This window comes from Aedes aegypti, chromosome 2, assembly GCF_002204515.2.
Source record: "Aedes aegypti strain LVP_AGWG chromosome 2, AaegL5.0 Primary Assembly, whole genome shotgun sequence".
Taxonomy (NCBI): Eukaryota; Metazoa; Arthropoda; class Insecta; order Diptera; family Culicidae; genus Aedes; species Aedes aegypti.
Genome location: NC_035108.1, coordinates 45685081 through 45705296, shown reverse-complemented (window position 1 = coordinate 45705296; position 20216 = coordinate 45685081). Strand labels below are relative to the sequence as shown.

General features: G+C 38.4%; 1 protein-coding gene across 1 annotated transcript; it reads right to left on the bottom strand.

The window, feature by feature from the left end:
- Positions 1-5844: 5844 nt before the first annotated feature.
- Positions 5845-19174, bottom strand: LOC5570509 (protein disulfide-isomerase A3). The gene is made up of 3 exons (XM_001659146.2): positions 18815-19174; positions 7008-7853; positions 5845-6933 (listed from the first exon to the last, which is right to left on the bottom strand). Exons 1-3 carry the CDS (start codon positions 18976-18978, stop codon positions 6462-6464), a joined length of 1482 nt encoding a protein of 493 aa, XP_001659196.2. The 5' UTR covers positions 18979-19174; the 3' UTR covers positions 5845-6461.
- Between the last annotated feature and the right edge of the window lie 1042 nt (positions 19175-20216).

Below are 20216 nucleotides of genomic sequence, written 5' to 3'. Positions count from 1 at the left end.
TCATGTAATGTTGATGTTTGTTGCTCGTTTTGTTTTTTAGTTTTACTTATATTCATTAAGACAAATTTTATGTCAGATGGATCAAATACAAATAAATAAATAAATAAATAAATAAATTAATTTCAGATAAAATAAACACATTTTCTTTATACAAACGGTTGATGCAAGTGCGGAATAGTCCTATCTTTCCAAATGGCATGCAAATTAAGTTGGCCTTTAGATTAAAACTGGGAAATTTGCAGGAAAATGGCCAAGGGGGTCCAAAATATATAGGGGTCCAAAATATATTGGTTACCCTATTTCCCTTTTTTGTATGCACATGGTACTAGTATTGGTTTGATGCGACGTTCTTATAACAAACCATCCCGTGGAAAACTGGACAAGTGCTGTGATTCTCATTATTCTACTTGTTGGAAGGAGATTCTCTTTTTCCCGCAGGTTTCGCGTAAGTGTCTCTGCCTACGGGTCCGCCACACCCCCTTTTGTCCCTTCATACAATGGTATAATGATTTCAAATTAATTATGAAAATTAATCTTGGTATCCAGTGGAACCGCATCCTTAAATAATATCCAGCAACATCCAGTGACCGAAAAATCGCCCATATTGTGCAAATGGATGTAACATGTGAAACCAAAAATAAAATAAACAAAACCGGGCTGTCAAAAGAGAGTTCGCACTTAACTAAATTTTATAGTTCGATTGCACATCATAATTATATGTGAGAATGACAGTTATTGGCTAAGTTGCTTATTATAACCATTAATTCATAAATTGATTACAGATTTTCTGCTCCAAATCATATGATCGTCGAAAAGGACGTGCAAACGATATTTTTAATTAATGCATTTTTTAGGATATATCAGCAATGTATAATTACAGGAATCCGTCGTAAACATTTAGTATAAACATTGTCATTGTATTTTTATTTTCAGGCTTGTTGGAATAATCTGTTTTTATGTAAGGTACCGTGGGGCAAGTGAGTAATGGAATTCGCATAGTTGAGATTCTTCAAATTCTAGAGACTTTAAATTGGAACAAATGAGGTCGTGTATATTTTTTAGCTTGACTCCCACCAAATATAAGCAGTATGCTAAAATTGATTATCATGAAAAATTGAAGAAAAAAATACAGAAAAAGTTTTTGAAAAATGCCTACTTACTTTTCACTTGCCCCAAAAGTGGGGCAAGTGAAAAGTCAATCGTTTTGGACAATAAATTTAAAAACAAACAGTTATATTCACGATTTATATTAGCTTTAACATTTGTTAAGGTGTCCCAATGAACAATAATATAAGTAACAGGTAAACAAAGAAAATTTTATTATTTTCACCTGATTTTTCTTCTGTTGAGTTATATTTGTCGAAATTATTTGACAACATTATAACTGCAACATTTACAATGTTAGTTCTTACATTAGGACAGCAATTAGGACAGCAGTAGAATTTCAACTGCTCGTTATTTGTTTTTAAGAAAGTCGGATATGACGTCGGATAACTCTTCGGGAGAAATCAAACGGAATCCTTCAATAACGTAATTAAAATCTTTTTTATGTGGATAGACCTATACCCACTTTTTATGTTTTGAACTAGCTTTACATAGACATTCCATGAGATTTCCGTGCGTTCTCTAATATTGCAACTTTTCAGTTAACGTCTTCCTTTCAATGGACTGCCTGAAGTAGACATATTAATATTGTAATGTTTGGCCACCTCTTTTAGAGGAAGTTCCATGATTTCTAATAGCTTTTAACGCTTTGAGTATAGTGTTTCTTGAATTATTAGCACATTATGTTTTTCTATGATAATTGCGAACCATGTTTACTTCTAGCTACTTAAAGAGAAAACACAAATTCAATCTCTACTGATAAACTTTTCACTTGCCCCACCAGATAAGAAAATTGACGGTGTTTCAATTTAGTTATATTTAGGTCTACGTTGAATTAATTCTAAAACTTTTTTTTATTGCAGTTTGAAACTGTCAGAGGGGACAACTAAGAAGTGGAACTTGCCCCGCGGTACCTTATTTAATATTAATCATCTTTCATTCAACGATTTAAGGTCAAATCATCGAGTTATTGCATGAGTTCTTATATATTTTTATATTTTTAATTCTTGTATTCAATTTTATTACATAATAATTATTTAATTGAATCATATAACATGGATGATATTGGGAGGGGCATCAGGGCATCATTGAAGTTACAGCTGGACAAGGGTTGAAGTAACCGTAACATCCTTGTAGATGGGTTCTTCTATCCCAACAGTTGTAATGGATTTAACGCGCCCTTCTTATAACAAACCATTCCGTGGATAACTTGACAGGTATTGCAAATTTCATTATACTTTCCGTTGGATCATATTATTGGAAGGAGATTTTCTATTTCCCGCGGGTTTCGCGTAAGGCGGCATCCATTTATTACGTAACGCTAAAATTGGAAATTTTCGACCACTTCCCCCCCCCCCCCCCGGAACGCTTTTTGTATGGAAATTTTTAAAATTTTGTATGAGTCGTAACGCTCGAGCTTACCCCCTCCTCCCCTTCGAGCGTTACGTAATTTGTGGATGCCGCCTAAGTGTCTCTGCTTTCGGATCCGCCACACCCCATGTTCAGACTCACATCGGCGTCATCGAAGCAGACAGCGCGCGCAGTTGACCATTCAACAAAGCCAGCCACGCTTCCCATTGTGAACGTTTCCCGCTCGACGATCGCATCACCACAACAGCCTACTGTGACGATGGAAGCGCGCCAAAGCGCAATGCTTTCAAATACCATTAATCTCCGTACTGCTTGCGCCTATAAAAAGCGATCTGCATCGCATGTATTTTTAGTGTATATTTCGTATCCCTCACCGAGCAGGAGCACTGCCTCTCGGTGGGGAGCAATAAATTAGTTAACAGTCGACCAGTTGTTCGTTTCCTTCTTGTCACCCTGATTCCCGTCGGTTTAAATATAAAAGTCACAACGTAGGGCCGTCGCATCCTGGCCAAAACATTGGTGCCGTGACCAGGATGGCACTTGGTGAGGACTTCAGGACGTCTTTTGGAGGAAAGCGCTGGTCAAATCGTCGTTGCCAGTACACCGGCAGCCAAGTTAGCACACCAGAATTGGATTGCCAACCGTCCCAGTCGAACCTGCGCTTCCCAGTCAGATCATCGAGCATCTCAGTCGGACAGCCTGCCGTTCCCATTGGATATTGCAATCATTTCGCCATTGCAAGCCACAGCGCTAATGATGGAGCTAAGCATCAACGTCGGACCCCTGCGTCCATCTGTTCGGATAGTAGCATCCATCCTGGACCATAGCGTCAAACCCACCGGGCCGTAGCGCCATTAATTTTGGACCGCCAGCGTCAAACCACCAGGCCGTAGCGTCATCATTTGGACCCATGCGTCATAGCTCAGCAACCGTCGGCATTGAGGAATTCTGACCAGCCACTCTGCGCAGTCAGGTCAAGCTACCACACAGCAAGAATCTCCCGTCAAACAGCCACGTTTCGTAAGTGCCTGCTAGTACCCCGGATTTCTGATCCAGCACTGGGCGTAGTCGGATCAAGTTGGACCACAACAAGAAACTCCTCGAGGCGTCACTAGAGCACACGAAAGAAGCCACATCGCAATTGAAAATTCATCATTCCATCGAACTGTAGCATCAAACCAACCATTCGCATTTGCATCGCATCGTTATCGCTCCCCCAGTATTGTACCAGCCTACCTACACTGAGCCGAACAGCAGCGCACCACAGCAGTCGGCAACACAGTAAAACAGAATTGAAAACTCGCGGAACATTACTAAAGGACCTATGTACAAATGAGAGATTCTCTCCTCTCTCGTTCTCTTTCGATTATAACAGTGGAATACTAAAGATTTTGGGAACTTTTTCACTATAGATCGAAAGTCAATTTCCTTGACTAGCGTTTCATACAAAAAACGCAACAGAAGAGGTTAATATGACTCAGTTATTAATGAAAGAGAAAGTAAACAAAGAGAGCCTCTCAATGTTAGATAGGTCCTTTAGTAATGTTCCGCGAGAAAACGTTCCGTTTTCGGGCGGGAGTATAAGCCATTTTACGAGACAGTTGGTTGACGTTTTCTGGCGGGCCGCTCATTATTATTGTTTTAAAAACTAGCATGATATGTGAATGGCGCTGGTAACGTTTCTGTTGGTGATGACATTTTCATCTCTTTCTGGCTGTTTTTCTACGCGGTTACATGTCTGATGTTACCAGTAAATAAAATAAATTCTTCCCTGCCAGCTGATTTTAATTTTACTGGGGAAGATTGAAAAGCTCGTTTCACGCCATTATTGAATGAGCTCCTTCCAAATGTGGCGCTAGAAGAAACGTAAATAAAAGGGCCCGCCAGTAAGTTTCAAAGCTGATAAACAAACAAAAAACATATGATTTGAAACGTCTCATAAAATGGCTTATGTTCAGACTCACATCGGCGTCATCGAAGCAGACAGCGCGCGCAGTTGACCATTCAACAAAGCCAGCCACGCTTCCCATTGTGAACGTTTCCCGCTCGACGATCGCATCACCACAACAGCCTACTGTGACGATGGAAGCGCGCCAAAGCGCAATGCTTTCAAATACCATTAATCTCCGTACTGCTTGCGCCTATAAAAAGCGATCTGCATCGCATGTATTTTTAGTGTATATTTCGTATCCCTCACCGAGCAGGAGCACTGCCTCTCGGTGGGGAGCAATAAATTAGTTAACAGTCGACCAGTTGTTCGTTTCCTTCTTGTCGCCCTGATTCCCGTCGGTTTAAATATAAAAGTCACAACGTAGGGCCGTCGCATCCTGGCCAAAACACCCCATTTTGGCCCTTCATACAATGGTATGTTGAATTCAGATTGATAATGAAATTTGACTGTACTGTTAGGTGGAACCGCATGCAGAGCAAGACCCAAGCTAGGATGGTGGCTACCTACATACAGTATTGGACAAAACATTTGCAACTTTTTCGATTTTCCATACAAAATGACCAACTTTGGTAAGCTATAGCTCAGTTATTTATGGACCGATTCGAATGAAATTTTGACTGAACTTCAGATATAACTTGAATTTTATCATATATTTTTGAATAATTTGTCCAATCACGAGTTTATGAGTAATAACGGTTTAACTAAAGTGTAATTTTTGACGAAAAATTCAAAACGATTTATCTCAATATCTGATAGCCTTACACAAAAACTGTCTTCAGCAAACTTGTTCATCTCGTTGAAATCTATAACTTTGCTGAAGATACCATGAAGCTATTCCTTCAATATGTTTAGTTATGTCATTTATAAAAAAATCGTCAAAAAATTCACTTTAGTTAAACCGTTACTGCTTTTAAACTTGTGATTGGAAAAATCATTCAAAAATATATGTTAAAATTCAAGTTATGTCTGATGTTTTGCCAAAATTTCATTCAAATCGGTCCATAAATAACTGAGATATAGCTTACCGAAGTTGGTCATTTTGTATGGAAAATCGAAAAAGTTGCAAATGTTTTGTCCAATACTGTACATACATGAGAAGGCGGACTCGCAAAGGATAGACGAATTTCACACGATGATTTTTTTCATTTAGTACGGCAAAGTTCTCTTCACGGATGGCAAAGCGATTGGCTAAATGGCCAACTGGGACGGTGGTTACATTCCATAATTCCTAGAGTTTCCTTGCGAGGAAAATATGTTGAACGATACAACAGCGGCAGCCGGTGGAAATAACACCTCTAACATTTGTTGAAAGGTGAAAGTTGGGAAACTGTAAGGCTCAACCCTCGTTGATCACACTTAGTAGCCAGGATATGTTATGGATTTTCTTTCATTTATTCCAATCTCAAAAGACCAATAAGTACGTTTGATTAATCTAAAAAAAAACTTAGAATCTTTATTCATCCTTTCATAAGATCTCGAAAAAAATTAATCCACATAAAGAATTAATCCCCACTTTTCTACTAACCTCAAACGCGCATACACAATCAGAAGGAAACATTGCGGGGTTGATTCGAAAAGCATTGCAACACTCTTCAATTCTTTTTTCGAACAATGTTTTGCTGACTCCATCTATTCCAAACTTCCGGAGCAGCTCGACTTTTTTATTCTCTCTAGTGTATAAACTTAAATGCACAATGAATGTTTGTTTGCTGACACGACGAATGTTCGTCATTGATGTCTGTTTGTTTCAGTTACCTATACAGGTTGTTGCCATAACACAGACGGTAGACCTTCTTCTTAAACCTAACGGGAGTTTTTTTGTTTCATAAATGGAAGTCGTGAACAGTATAGATCATTAAATTCGGGAGTGGGAAAACAATGCAACGTTTGTAACATAACAGCAAAATAATAGATGAGATGTTGACACGACAGGAATGGAAGTGTATACTTTTGCAGAAATAATTTCTTGTAGAATTTTATACACTTCTTCTAGAAAAGTAGTAGCTCCTGCAGCCCTCGATTAGCAGTCGTGAGATTACAGTTCGGTTTTCTTGGCTTTACCCTTGCGATCCCAGCCCTTCAACTCGCTGGTGGCATGCTTGGCGATGTACTGCAGGAAGTCGTCGGCTTCACGGCCACCTTCGTACCGCTGTGGGCTGGATTTGTCGTTCTTGGGCAGCCAGAACAGCGTTGGGAAACCGCGCACATCGAACGTCGGTGGGACGTCGTTGGCGGTGGCGTCCATCTTTACGATGGCAACCTCCTCATCCTTCAGTTTGGTGGCCAGCTCATCGTAGGCCGGAGCCAGCTTCTTGCAGTGGCCGCACCACGGAGCGTAGAACTCAATCAGCGTATCGACGCCATTGTCCATGACAACTTCTTGGAAGTTCTTGCCAACGGCAACCTTGACGGGGGCATCGTTGCTTTCGGGAATCGGTTCCGACTTGACGTAGGGCTCCAGGGATCCCTCTTCCAGATCAGTGGCGAAGGCCTGTAGGTTCTCAACGCTGTATGAAGTACAATAAAATATTCGATTAGTAATGCTTTTTTGCAGTTCCGGGGAAAATACAGCAATACTTACGAGAATTCTTCTTTCATGATGAACTTCTGGTTTTTGGCATCGCGGGCCAGGACAAGGGGTTTGTCACCGACGTAGTCATAGCCGTACTCGTTGAGTTCGTGCTGGAAGTCATCCTTGGCACTGATGGCAAAGTTGACACGTCCGACGAATTCCTTGGCAACCTTGAGGACACGATTGCGCCAGTAGTTGGTTCCCTTCGGGTTCTTGACGTAGTCGACGGCGTAGTAAACCACGACCAGCGGGTTCTTGAAATCGTTGATGCTATCGCGAGTGCGCACACCGGCCAGTCCATGGAAGTTCTCTTTGACGAAGGTGCTCAGTTCATCCTTGGTCTTGCCTTCGAACTTAACAAAGTCCGGTTCAAACTTGTTCGACAGTTGCTTGGCACGGAACAGATAAATGGCATCGGTTTCACCCTGCTTGTCCAGAACTTCCTGGGCGCTGCTGTGTCCGAAACGCAGACGTTCACGCTGGCTGCCGGCATACTTCAGGAAGACACCCTTCAGGTCCGATTCCTTCTGGAAGAAACCAACCACGCTGGTCTCCTGAACCTTCAGGAAAGCTTCGAAAGCCTCCAGTGTCAGCAGATCCTTGGAAGCCGGCCCAACGATGGACTTCATGTACTTGGCAATACCGCTAGCCTCCCGTGGTCCATTATATTCCTGAGAAACTTCTCCGTTCTTGAAGATCTTCAGTGTGGGGTAACCGGACACGGAGAACTTGCCGCAAGTATCCTTGCCACCTTCGGTACAATCGACCTTGGCGAGTGCGATTGGCGGATCTTCGCCACGCAACAGTTCGGCAGCCTTGGCGTATTCAGGCTTCAGCTTCTTGCAGTGGCCGCACCTGCGATAAAAAAAAGGAATCAACATAAAAAATGAGTCATCTTTTCCAACGGTTATCATTGATTATCAGTAAAATTATTTTACTAATTAATTATGCGAAGCTTGCAATGACTGGACTGTCTTGGAAATATGAGCTTAAGAGCCCTCTGACCTGAACAGAGAGAATAAACAGAAACCAAGAAAGTAAAAAGAAACCTATAGATAAAAGTTTGATTTCTCATAGAATATAGCCCGACATTTCTATAATATTTTATTTTTATTGATGATTCGTGAAATTACAAGCATTACTTCACAAAAAAATATAAAAAATTAGCAAATTGCCAAGAGTTCTCAAAATTTTCAAGTCGTAAGTCCTCTAGGAATCTATCCATTGATTCTACCATCGATTTCCCTAGAACTTCTTCCAATATTCCTGTTGAGAATAGCTTTAAGAATGCAACCAGTTATTTTTCCAGAGAGTTCCCGTAGAATTATCGTTCAGATTTCATCCAGGAATTACTTTTACAGGGTGTCTACTCATTTACAGAAATGAAATTCCCTGAGATTTCCAGGTTTTCCAGGTCAAAAAAATCATTTTTCATTTTAATAAACAAAATTTTTATTTTCGGTTTGTTCTAAACGTGTAAACAGCATCAGAAAAACAAAATTAAAATTCGGTGATATTTTTTTTTATTTCCACAAAAAACAATTATTTTTATCAAATGATCTAAAAATACCTTTTTGTAATTCCGTTGCAAATCAGCTTACTTTTTATCAAGAGAATGGACAACATAATGGCCTACTTTTCCTACCGAAAGAAACAGTGCTGAAAAGTGCTACTTTTCAGCACTAATATCAGTATCGAAAAGTAACACTTTTCAGTATTGTTTTGGGAGTTATTAAAATGATGTCTAATTACATCCATATGTGATTTATTCAATTGTTCTGAATTTCTCAATAACTTAGTCAACTAGGGTCTGATTTTACATCTGTATGATGAACCAAATTGAGTGGGGTTGGAATTGTAGGTTCGAATTCAGAATCAAAAGCTAGTTGACTGTGAGGGTTTCTGAGTTGAAATAGGATAAAATAGGAGGCAGTAGAACATGTAAGTTCGCTACAAAAAAGACGGGAGCTTCATCGGGCGATCCAGTTAACGTAGGGGCAGTAGTTGAATTGACCCCAAAATAATCGGGGCCTCATGTTTCTCGGTTAGTGTGTGAAATACTTAAGTGTGCAACACAGAACAATATTTCATGCGTCGTCTTACCTTGTCCGTTCACGAATTTATAAGTACCGTTTTGTCTCAAATTCCGAACAGACTCATATTCCGAACACTCGGTTTTGTATGGCGATTTTATTGAAATGTTTCGCTGAAATATGTCACCAAATAACAAGGAAATGGTAGTCAATTACAATTTAATTTAAACATCTCCGATATAATTTATCCCGCGGGAGTAGTGATGATTCTCTAGTTTGAGACCAGTAGAACAAGCTCAGATAAATTTATTTACGAAATTATTCATTTGAATACGAATTATTCGTGCTGTTCGGAATTTGAATCAAGGTGTTCGGAATATGAGACAGAATAAGCACAGTGTTCGGCATTTGAATCAAAATGTTGTTCCATACTTTTACGTAAAAATAATACTAAAACTAATTAAATCAACATTATTACCGGTACACCCAACAGCTAACAGTTAGACTTTGCGGAGAAATTAAAATTTACACAAATATCAGTCAATTTATGTCAATCAGATGCATTTGAAGTCACTGTTGGCCTTAAGTGTTCGGAATATGAGTCAACACGGTAGATCCGTTTGGTTTCGGGGATGCGTGAAAATTTATGACTGTCATGACTATGGTCAAACTACTGCATCACAGCCTACCTGATTGAAAAATATAGAGTCGCATGGATGCCATGTGGATACTTTTGAAATATGATTGTGTTCCTAAAAATGATGTAACTCAAACGGCATTTTCGTAATTGCAAAAAATGTTGTATGCAACGCGTTGCAAAACTCGATTTTTTTAGCACTCGTCGTATTTATCCAACTCGGCAAGCCTCGTCGGATAAATGTACGACTCGTGCTGAAAAAATCATCATTTTGCAACTTGTTGCATAAATAACTATTAATGATCAAAATCAGACTTGAAGAAAATAGTCTATCTGAACTTAAGGGAAAAACCTTTTCCTTGAAATGGGATTTTGAATTATGGACATCAGCGATACACCCACAAAATTTCTCTAGAGTGCGTTTTGTTTTTTTTTTAAGATTAGGTCTTGAACAATGCAGAACCGACATGAACTAAAAAGAATACAAAACAGACATGAATCATGAATATGAAAAGAAACCCAACATGAAACTACGTCATGAGATTTTGGTTCCTCATTTGAACGGACAGTCCTTTAAGAATGATTTTAGGACTTTTTGGAGTCCCTTGAGGTTACGACAAGTCATCCTGCTTGGTTTACTGTGGTTCACGATTTTTTTTTTGTGGTTCTTCAAGAATTTTCTAAGAAACTCTTCAAGAACTCAATCTGCAGCTTTTCCGGGGATAACCATAGAAACTACTTCGGAGATTCCATCAGGAATCCCTACAAAAACCGAGGAGAAATTTTCAAAGGAAGTCTCAGGTTCTCAAGAAGTATATCCATTGATTTCCCTAGAACTTTCTTTAACATTCCCGTTTAGAGCATCTTCAAAATTCCATACAAAATACAAAACAGACATGAATCATGAATATTTTCATTTTCATTTTCATTTTCATTTTGCAGCGTTTGGTGGGGCAATGAGAGCGCAAGTCAGTCCAAAGCCGGGGGAAGGGATAGGTAATGGCCGTAATAGTCTATGCGGACCACTTGAACACCATCGGAAAGGATAAGAAGGGTTGGGGTAGGGTATAGGGAATGGAGAAGACTTGACACAGTAATGCGATTAATGCTGCAAAATGTAAATGTGCTGAAAGCAATTAGATTTGAGTTTTGAAGTTAGATTTGACTTATTAAAATTCCAAATAGATCGGCCATTGTACAAGTAAGAAAGAATATGCTGATCGCTTTCTAGAAATTTTATAAACAAAAAAATAATAACAATATGAGGGCTGCTAATGGCACGATGCGACGCTTTAGGAGATTTTGATACTGATTGAACATTACTATACAGAGCGCAATTCAATCGATGGTGATAACTTTACAAACTTTATCTGTTTTTGCACTGATTGACGATGCTGATTCAAATAAAAATATTTTAAAAATATTTGATATTATTAGTTCATTTGTTTGTGTGATCTAAGTGTTAATAATGGAAAAATTTTACATACCCTTAATAATAATACTTCCCTGATCAGAAATATTATATTTTGAGCGCCCTTTTCGAAGCTATTCTATCCAGGTATCCATGTACTGCTTTCAATCCTGAAATTATTCTTATTGTGCATGCTCATGCGTTATATTAGTGATGCTCATAATCATGCAACAGATAAGAAGGAGAGAAAAAGAGAATATAGAAACAGTGATTAGTAATGAGTTAATTATGTAGTTTTGTTAGAGTTATAAACAATTAAACAGTAGTTATGAATAGCTTTTAAAATGACTTTGCAGCATAGCTGAGCCTTTCGGATCGTAAGACCGATGTATAAAAATAATTTGTTTCGAAATTGTCCGCGTGGTCTTCTAGTGCCCCTATTAGATAAGAATCAATCATAGACGTACATACCGAATGCTCGCCATGACCCTATGACCAACATTTGTATATGTATAGCCTTAGCTGATGTGGCTTTTCTAATAGGTAGTTCTTTCACTCATTGATTGTCTTCAAAACCTTGTCAAGTATAGAAAATTGATTTTATTTCATTTATTACTATATTGAAGCTACATTGTACTTATCAAGTATTAGGTATTATTTTATGTTTTTATCACTATTGTTATTATCAAGGCCAAAATTCCCAGTGAGTGAAGAATTTTATAGTACTAGAACACCATAGAAGATCGTTAAACATTACCTAATCATCGAACGGCTTTTTGTTCTATTATTTTAGGTAGATGCTATTGATCTCCCTTTGCTCCTATCCGCAACCCGGTGCACGCGCCCTGTTGGTTTTCGAAAACCTCGTAGAAGATTACAAACCGTCAATGGCATTCCCTATTACTACCCCACATTGCACATTCAAGGGTCTAATTGTGCTCCTAACCCACCCTCAGTTCGTAATCTTCTCGCCAGTTTGAAATTATATTTTCCCGAAGTGAAAGTAATTTTGATGAGTGATAGCCTAGTGCAGCCCAACTGCATAGTACAGTAGTTTAACCAGAATTTTTAGGTCAGAAGATAAAATCTAAATTTTGTAATAAAAAGGTTGCCATTGCTTTGAAATTCACCCAACATCTAATCAAAACTACTAACAACAGCGATCAATTATCAAAATTCATCGCTCCCTGGAAAATATAATCCCAAGCCCAGGGAAACAGACATGAATCATGAATATGAAAAGAAACCCAACATGAAACTACGTCATGAGATTTTGGTTCCTCATTTGAACGGACGTCCTTTAAGAATGATTTTAGGACTTTTTGGAGTCCCTTGAGGTTACGACAAGTCATCCTGCTTGGTTTACTGTGGATTTCTTTCACATCTCACTCCAACAATCTCACGATTTTTTTTTTTGTGGTTCTTCAAGAATTTTCTAAGAAACTCTCCAAGAACTCAATCTGCAGCTTTTCCGGGGATAACCATAGAAACTACTTCGGAGATTCCATCAGGAATCCCTACAAAAACCGAGGAGAAATTTTCAAAGGAAGTCTCAGGTTCTCAAGAAGTATATCCATTGATTTCCCTAGAACTTTCTTTAACATTCCCGTTTAGAGCATCTTCAAAATTCCATACAAAATACAAAACAGACATGAATCATGAATATGAAAAGAAACCCAACATGAAACTACGTCATGAGATTTTGGTTCCTCATTTGAACGGACAGTCCTTTAAGAATGATTTTAGGACTTTTTGGAGTCCCTTGAGGTTACGACAAGTCATCCTGCTTGGTTTACTGTGGATTTCTTTCACATCTCACTCCAACAATCTCACGATTTTTTTTTTTGTGGTTCTTCAAGAATTTTCTAAGATACTCTTCAAGAACTCAATCTGCAGCTTTTCCGGGGATAACCATAGAAACTACTTCGGAGATTCCATCAGGAATCCCTACAAAAACCGAGGAGAAATTTTCAAAGGAAGTCTCAGGTTCTCAAGAAATATATCCATTGATTTCCCTAGAACTTTCTTTAACATTCCCGTTTAGAGCATCTTCAAAATTCATTCAGTAATTCCTGTTATTTTTTTATTTCCCAAAGAAAAAAAATCTAGTCTGTCTTGCAGAAATTTCACTAGGGAAATGTCAAGGGTTTGATTCAGATTTGTTTGGCAGAAATTTTGAGCAAAACTCGCGTGGAATTTCTAAAGAAATTTTTTGTTTGTGTTCTAAGTATGCCTTGACGAATTCATACGAGGATCTCTGAAAATACTACTGTATTCTTAATAAAATTATTCTTAGGATTTTTTGATGCGAAACCTTGAATGAAGTTTTGAACAATCCGTGGAGATTAGAAATATTATTTGAAAAATTATTAGACAAATGTTTGAACCACAGCAATAATAGTTTGTTGAAATGCTGAGAGAAAGTTCTGGAGGAACTTAATGAGGAATTCCAGGTCAAATTTTTCAAGGGATTCTTGGAAAAATTCATAAAATATTTCATCGAATAATGTCTGAAAAAAGCAATTCTGTGCAATTTCTGAAAGTAATCGTGGCTGAATGTTTTATAGAATACATATGAAAAATGAAAAAATCGGCATTATCGAAACTATGGAAAAAACCTTTGTGGAAGAACTTCATTAGGATATGTGATAAATTTCATAGAAGTAACAACTGAAAAAACATTTAGAAGAAATCCTGGGATAATCACTGTAATTTGTTTTCAGAGTGATCTATGTGAAAATTACTGGAGGTAATAATGTTGCAAAGCTCTACGATTTTCTTGACAACATTTTTGAAGGAATTTATTTGAGCATCCCTTGAAAAATTGCTGATAGCATCCCTCGAGAAGTTTATAAAGATATTCCAGAAATAATCACTAGAATACCTGAAGCGTTTCTTTTTTTTTCAGAACTTGTGGAATGGCCGAAAAACATTTTTATGAACAAATTTTTGATTGTTTTCAAATAAGTTTCATATGCTCATGAACGACACCCAACTGTAAATGGGAACTGTACTTGCCTTTCCCAACTTTCTAATCTTAAGTTAGGATTAGAGTGAGGTAAGAAGTTAAGATAAGGACACTTAAAAAAAAATTGAGGACTGAACATATCCAGCAGCTTCTTGGCAGCGGCGCAGCCGAAAAATTTTATGATTGAAAAGATTTTCTGTCACAAAAAAGATATATTCTACCTTGTATCACTGATTCAAAAAAATTTCCCTGATTATGGCCGAAATTCCCTGAGAATTCCAGGTTTTTCCAGGTTGAAAAAAAATTCCCTGATAATTCCAGGTTTTCCAGGTTTTTCCAGGTAGTAGACACCCTGTTTTAAGATTCTTTCGACAATTCCTTCAGATTTTTTTTCAAGGCATTCCTCCAGACCATTTTTCAAGGCATTTTTTCTGATGTGTCTTCAGGGAAATGTGAAGATTTTTTTTTTCAAAAAATATTGAATAGATCCGAAAGGTAAGAAGTTGACAAAATTTGTTATTAACCTTCCAGTCGTTACGTGGTTTGCCACCGTCAGATCCACCGCGCTGCTGTTGTGAACGAATTGCGAGGTTTTTTTTAGCAGTGTTGTACAAAATATAACACCGCGACGACTGAAGTGTTAAGACTGGCGTTACGTCCTCACCGGGACAAAACCAGATCGGTGGAATTCGAACCCACGACCCTGAAACTTGTGTAAATTCTAAATTACCACTTGAAATCTCCTATAAAGATTTATGTAAGAACACCCGGACACTTGCGAAACTTGTACGTTCTAAATTGCTAAGCTAATTAAAAAAGTAATCAATCGAATCGCAAGATTCATAGAAGTTTCTGGAATAGTTACTGTAGTATTATTTGTTGTGAAACGTTTTCCAAAATTTTTGGAGAATTTTGGAGATTTTACTTGTGAACCTGGATGGAGTGCTAGAGAAGCTTATAGAAAAAATCTCGGAAGAACTTCAGGCGAAATCCCTGGTGGAATTTATTGCGATATTTTTGGAAAAGTTTCCTAGAATGAAAACTTCTCGATGACTTTTTCAATGAAATTCTTGGTTCGCTTGGTGAGACAAATCGATCAAATTTACTTGTTTTCCAAATTTTCGGAAGATCTCTCAGAACAATAACTGGATGAATCGTTGTAAGATTTTTTTTTAATTATTTGTTTGGTAGGCTCGAGGAACCATAACAGCATTACAGAGCCGAAATGTTAAAACTAAAACTAGTTAAAAATACATTATTTTGAACTTTTTCGAGCGGTCTTTTTTGGTCGTCTTTCAGTAGAGACTGATTTTGCAAACTGCCCCGTCTTTGAATCGCCTGTTCTTTATAAGGGAGCTCGTCAATCATTTGCGATAATTTGTCAACATTTTCCCGAAAGTTCTCCAAGCCAAGTTGCTCTGCTGCTTGATCGATTTGTCTCAAATGCTCCTCATCCACGCTTTCGGAAACTGGCTGAACACGACTCTTCCGTTGCATAAGCTTCCTGTGACGAATCCACTTGATCCACGTCCGAACTTACCAAAATTTCCTCCTCCGGGAAGAAAAAGTTGAAAACTAACTGGAGGAACTACAAAAATCAGAGTTAATCACTGTGGAAACTACTGGAGATAGTTGCGTTGGAGTGTTTAAGGATTTCCTGGAGCAAATTCTGGAGGAATTCCTCAAAGCATCTCTCTGGAACCGCTATAATATTGCACCATTTTGCCCTGCGTGGCTTTAGACGCCATTTTTGATTGAAATAGAGTCAATGGAATCGTCTCTTTATAGAGTCGTGATCACTATTCTAATGCAAGTCACTTTTTACCTCAATCTGCTTGCAATGAATTCTGATGAAAAATTCTATTTCGGGACTATTCCACAAGTAGGGAGCCGAATCCTATTCTTGGTAGTTTTGATTCACCCAAGTAACACACATGTTATATTTGAGTATTTTCGACTGATATATGACCAGATCTGGTCATATATGAGTTGATAATGCTCAATTAAAACATGCGTGTTGCTTGGGCACTTCGGCAGCGGGGTTTTTCGAAAGCTAATGAGCTCAGATTTGGTCATAATATGCGTCGTATTAAAGTGCTTCTTATTAAAAGTTTCAGACGATTCGGCCGAGAAAAAAACCCATGCCAAAGAGAATCATGGATGTGCCCAAGTAGCTCAACACCCTAATTAATGATATTTTTCTCAGATCCCGAGGAATGCTTCACGAGTTCTAGTGATTTCATCAGAGTTTCCTTCTCGAGTACTTTCAGGAACTTCTCTAGGAATGCTACTAGCGATCTATCAAGGGATGCTTAAGAGATTTTTTTCAGAAAATCCTTCCAACGTTACGACCTCCAGTAATTTTGACAGAGATTACTCTGAAAAAAGACCTAGCGATTATCCAAGAATTTCCTCCAGATGTTTTTTCACTGGTTCTTTCGCCAATTTCTCCAGTTGTAACTTCTAGGAGATTTCCCACAGATCCTGCAGGAGTTCTTCTACAATGATTAGTTCCCTTTCAAGTTTTGTAAATAAAAAAAACGGTCCGACGTTGTGTCAAGCAACCCTACAATAATTCTTACGTCAATTTTCTTCTTTTATGCCAGGCATTTTCTTGAGGATTATTTTTAAAATTCATCTACGATTACTCTCAGGAATTGTTCAAAAATCGGCATTTCTCCAGTAATTCAATAAAATATTATTGCTGCAGTTCAAACAGTTAACGCTCCGATCATCCATTATAGATTTCTTCAGAGATTTTGTCAGAATTTCTTCAAGGATTTACTTCAAAGAGTTTTGTAGGACATTTTTTATATATTTGAATGCTTTTTTAAGTCAGGAGTTGTTTAAGAAACACCTAGAAAGAATTTCATCAAGAATCTAGGAGTTCTTCCTGAGATCATCGCAGGATTTCATCAAGGCATACGTCAAAATTTTCTTACCATTTCCCCGGAGACGTTCCTTGATGAAGGACTAGAAAAATATAATTGAAGACTGCCTTGGGAAATTAAAAAAAATGGAGGAATTTCTGATGGATTTTTTAGTTCTTGAAGATAGAAGCTCTAAACCGGAGTGTTGGATAAAGTCCTAGGGGAAAAACGGATATATTCCTGAAGAATTTGAATTTTCTTGAAAAACTAAACGATCTTTGGAGGGATTCCAGATTCTTAGAAAAAAATCCAGATTGAATTCATGAAGGTAGGGTAAATTTACGGCTTCGGCACTGAGATTTCCGAGACTGAAAACACAATTTCGCCAAGATGTCATCAATTCAAATGAATACGCTTTAAAATGCGGCTGACTCGGAACTGCCGAAGAGATTCTACTGCAGTTCTTATGGAAAAGCTGCCGATAATAGTCACAGTGACGAAACCTGCTGGAAGCGTTGTAAAAACCTGGAAGCGTTGTGTTTCCGAAAAAGCTTTTAACAAATCTGTCTGTGTGAATCGATAAAGGATTGAGCAGAGCATAAATCAAGCGTGTGCTAGAATAAGGGCGTAAGTCGCATGATCGATTTCTCTTCATCGATCCTCTCTTCTGTAAATAACGGTGACAAGATGCAAGTTTGTTAGTATTTTTTCACTCGAGACCATTTGGCACAAACTGGTGACCACTGGTGACAAACTTGCATCTTGTCAGCTTTATTCACAGAAGAGAGGATCGATGAAGAGAAATCGATCATGCGACTCACGCCCTTATTCTAGCACACGATTGAAATGTAAACAGACAAACACGTAATTTGTCTGCTGATGTCCGATAAATTTGCAAAAAAGCGCGTCCGAGAATACGTATATTTCCCTATCTGAAAAGAAATTCATGGAAGAATTACTTAGAAAGTTCGTGAAAAATCACAAATCAAACTCCTGAAGAGATATTGGGAATAATATGTAAAAAAAATCTATGAACGGTCGCTTGATAGTCTCTGAGCGTTTAGAATTGTGCATCTGGATTCACTGTGTGTTGAATGAATAATAACTGAAATATAGAGACATTTTGGGTACAATATAGACTTTGGTGACCTTTTATCAAAACTAGACTTGCATAAAAACAGTGCTCCAGTCTTTAGGAGACCTGCTAATAGCTCTGTTCTAGAGTAACAACTAAATTAATTGGCGGAAGGAAAAATGAAAAAAAAAATGGTGAATATACAGGAACTATCCATTAGAAAATGTAGAAATTACTGGATATACTAACGATGAAGTGCTCATGGATCAAATTCTGAAGAAATTTCTCTAAACATCCCGTAAAAAGTGCTGGAGAAACTGAAGGGTTTTATGGAGAAGTCCTTCAAAGTATATTAGTATAAATCACTAGAATTCCTGAAGCTTTCTTTAAAGCATCTAGACTTTTACATTTCTGCAACTTTGACTGTGGAAAAAGCGACTCTAGAGACTATCCATAAAAATGGACTTGCATGGAAATAGTGACCAAGTCACTAAAAAGTGACTCGTTATCAACCTGGCATTTTGACCTGCTCATCAACGCTCAGCATTGATAAACGGTATCGATGATTTCGACCTTCCATTCAGAACGGTAAATTTAGGAAATGCAATCATGACGCAAGATTTAACGGTGAACAATTCCACACCTAATCGGCTAATGACATCCTCTATGCGGTAAACTACAAAGCTAGCAACAGCTACTAACTTTATTCACACGGCTCATCCCGGTATAAATTTGCTGATGTTTGACTAATCGATACCTTTCGTAAGACAAATAATCCGCCAAATGGGAACAGCCCCCCCATAATAAAAACCCGGTACTCACCATGGAGCGTAGAACATGACCAGTGTGGTTTCTGTTTCAGCGACCCGGGTCGAGAAGTCGCTATCGGTCAGATCCAGGACATCGGCTTCGCCGGCAAAGACCGACTGCAGGCCCAAAACGGCCACCAAAGTGACCGTGGTGGCGATCACTTTTGCGGAGAACATTGCTACTCACTTTTTTCCTAACCAAACCCGGCGAAAATGACTCGAGACACGGAGACACACCCGGCTCAACTTCCAGCTAATCCGAAGAAAATGTATTCCCCCCCGAACGATGGACAACTCGAGCAAAGCAGACGTGGCCAACAAGACACGAATGGGGACCGAAATGGTGGACGACGACGACGACAAGCACTTTTTGCCGGTGACAGGGTTGCCAGCCAGGCCAAGAACAGATTCGTTGGCGAACGCCGATTGGTCGGTTGTTCCGAATTATGGCTTGACAAGAAATCGGTGCGGGTAGTTTTCCGTTTGGTCGATCAAGTTTTTGAAACGACCGTTTCGTGCCGATCATGATCGAAATATAATCCGACACTGTTCCTTAATAAATTCATAACCAACATGATCGATTTATCTTCAACGACCATCTCTTTCGTTAAATTAAGAAATTCATACCTATTTTTTTCGTAAAGCAAGTAGTGATTCTTGATCTTATTATAAATTAAATTATGCATACACTCAAGAGGACAGCCTCCCTGGAATACAGGTGCAGTTGCACATACCTGGTTCGATTTAGATATTTCATTATTTCCATTTGTTTCATATAAGCAGTACATATATCATTAGCGAATAAATATCTTACATAGAGGTCCTCTAGCAAACTACCACGAACACCAACGCACAATCAATCTCACACAAGTCGATTTCCTCATAATGAAAACGTATCGATGTTATTGTTTGACGTCATTGAGCTTTCGGTCGGCAGGCCAACAAGGAAGTGGTTGTTTTGCTGCAATTCTGTTTATATTTGGATTCTCACAGCAAACAAAAGCAATGTTGTGACAGTTCTCACAGCAAACAAATAAAATTTTGTCAACATTGCACTACTACGCAGGCAACTGGATTGGTCTATTAAGCCCCAAACACAATGTGAACGGCAGCACGGTACAACGACAAAACGGCAAGCCTGATCTACATCATACTTGTCAAGTCTAGATTGAATCTGATTCAGTTGACATTGATCAAAACATTGACATGTCATTCAAATCGGTGTTGCCGTTTTGCCGTAATGCCATTGCATTGTGTTTGACCCTTTAGTGTGGCTCTTATATATCATTTGAGTCACATTTAACGTATGTGCAAGCTTTATACCACAGACAAACAGACGTAACACTCTAATTAACTCCATTGTACAGCAGAATAGCGCCCAATTCTAATAGTTGGTAGTTGGCCGACAAGCCACT

Coding starts and splice junctions, on each gene's coding strand:
- LOC5570509 (XM_001659146.2), bottom strand. CDS start 18,978: ATGTTCTCCGCAAAAGTGATCGCCACCACGGTCACTTTGGTGGCCGTT. Junction 7,854..18,814: donor GTCATGTTCTACGCTCCATG/GTGAGTACCGGG, acceptor TTTTTATCGCAG/GTGCGGCCACTGCAAGAAGC. Junction 6,934..7,007: donor ATCATGAAAGAAGAATTCTC/GTAAGTATTGCT, acceptor TACTTCATACAG/CGTTGAGAACCTACAGGCCT.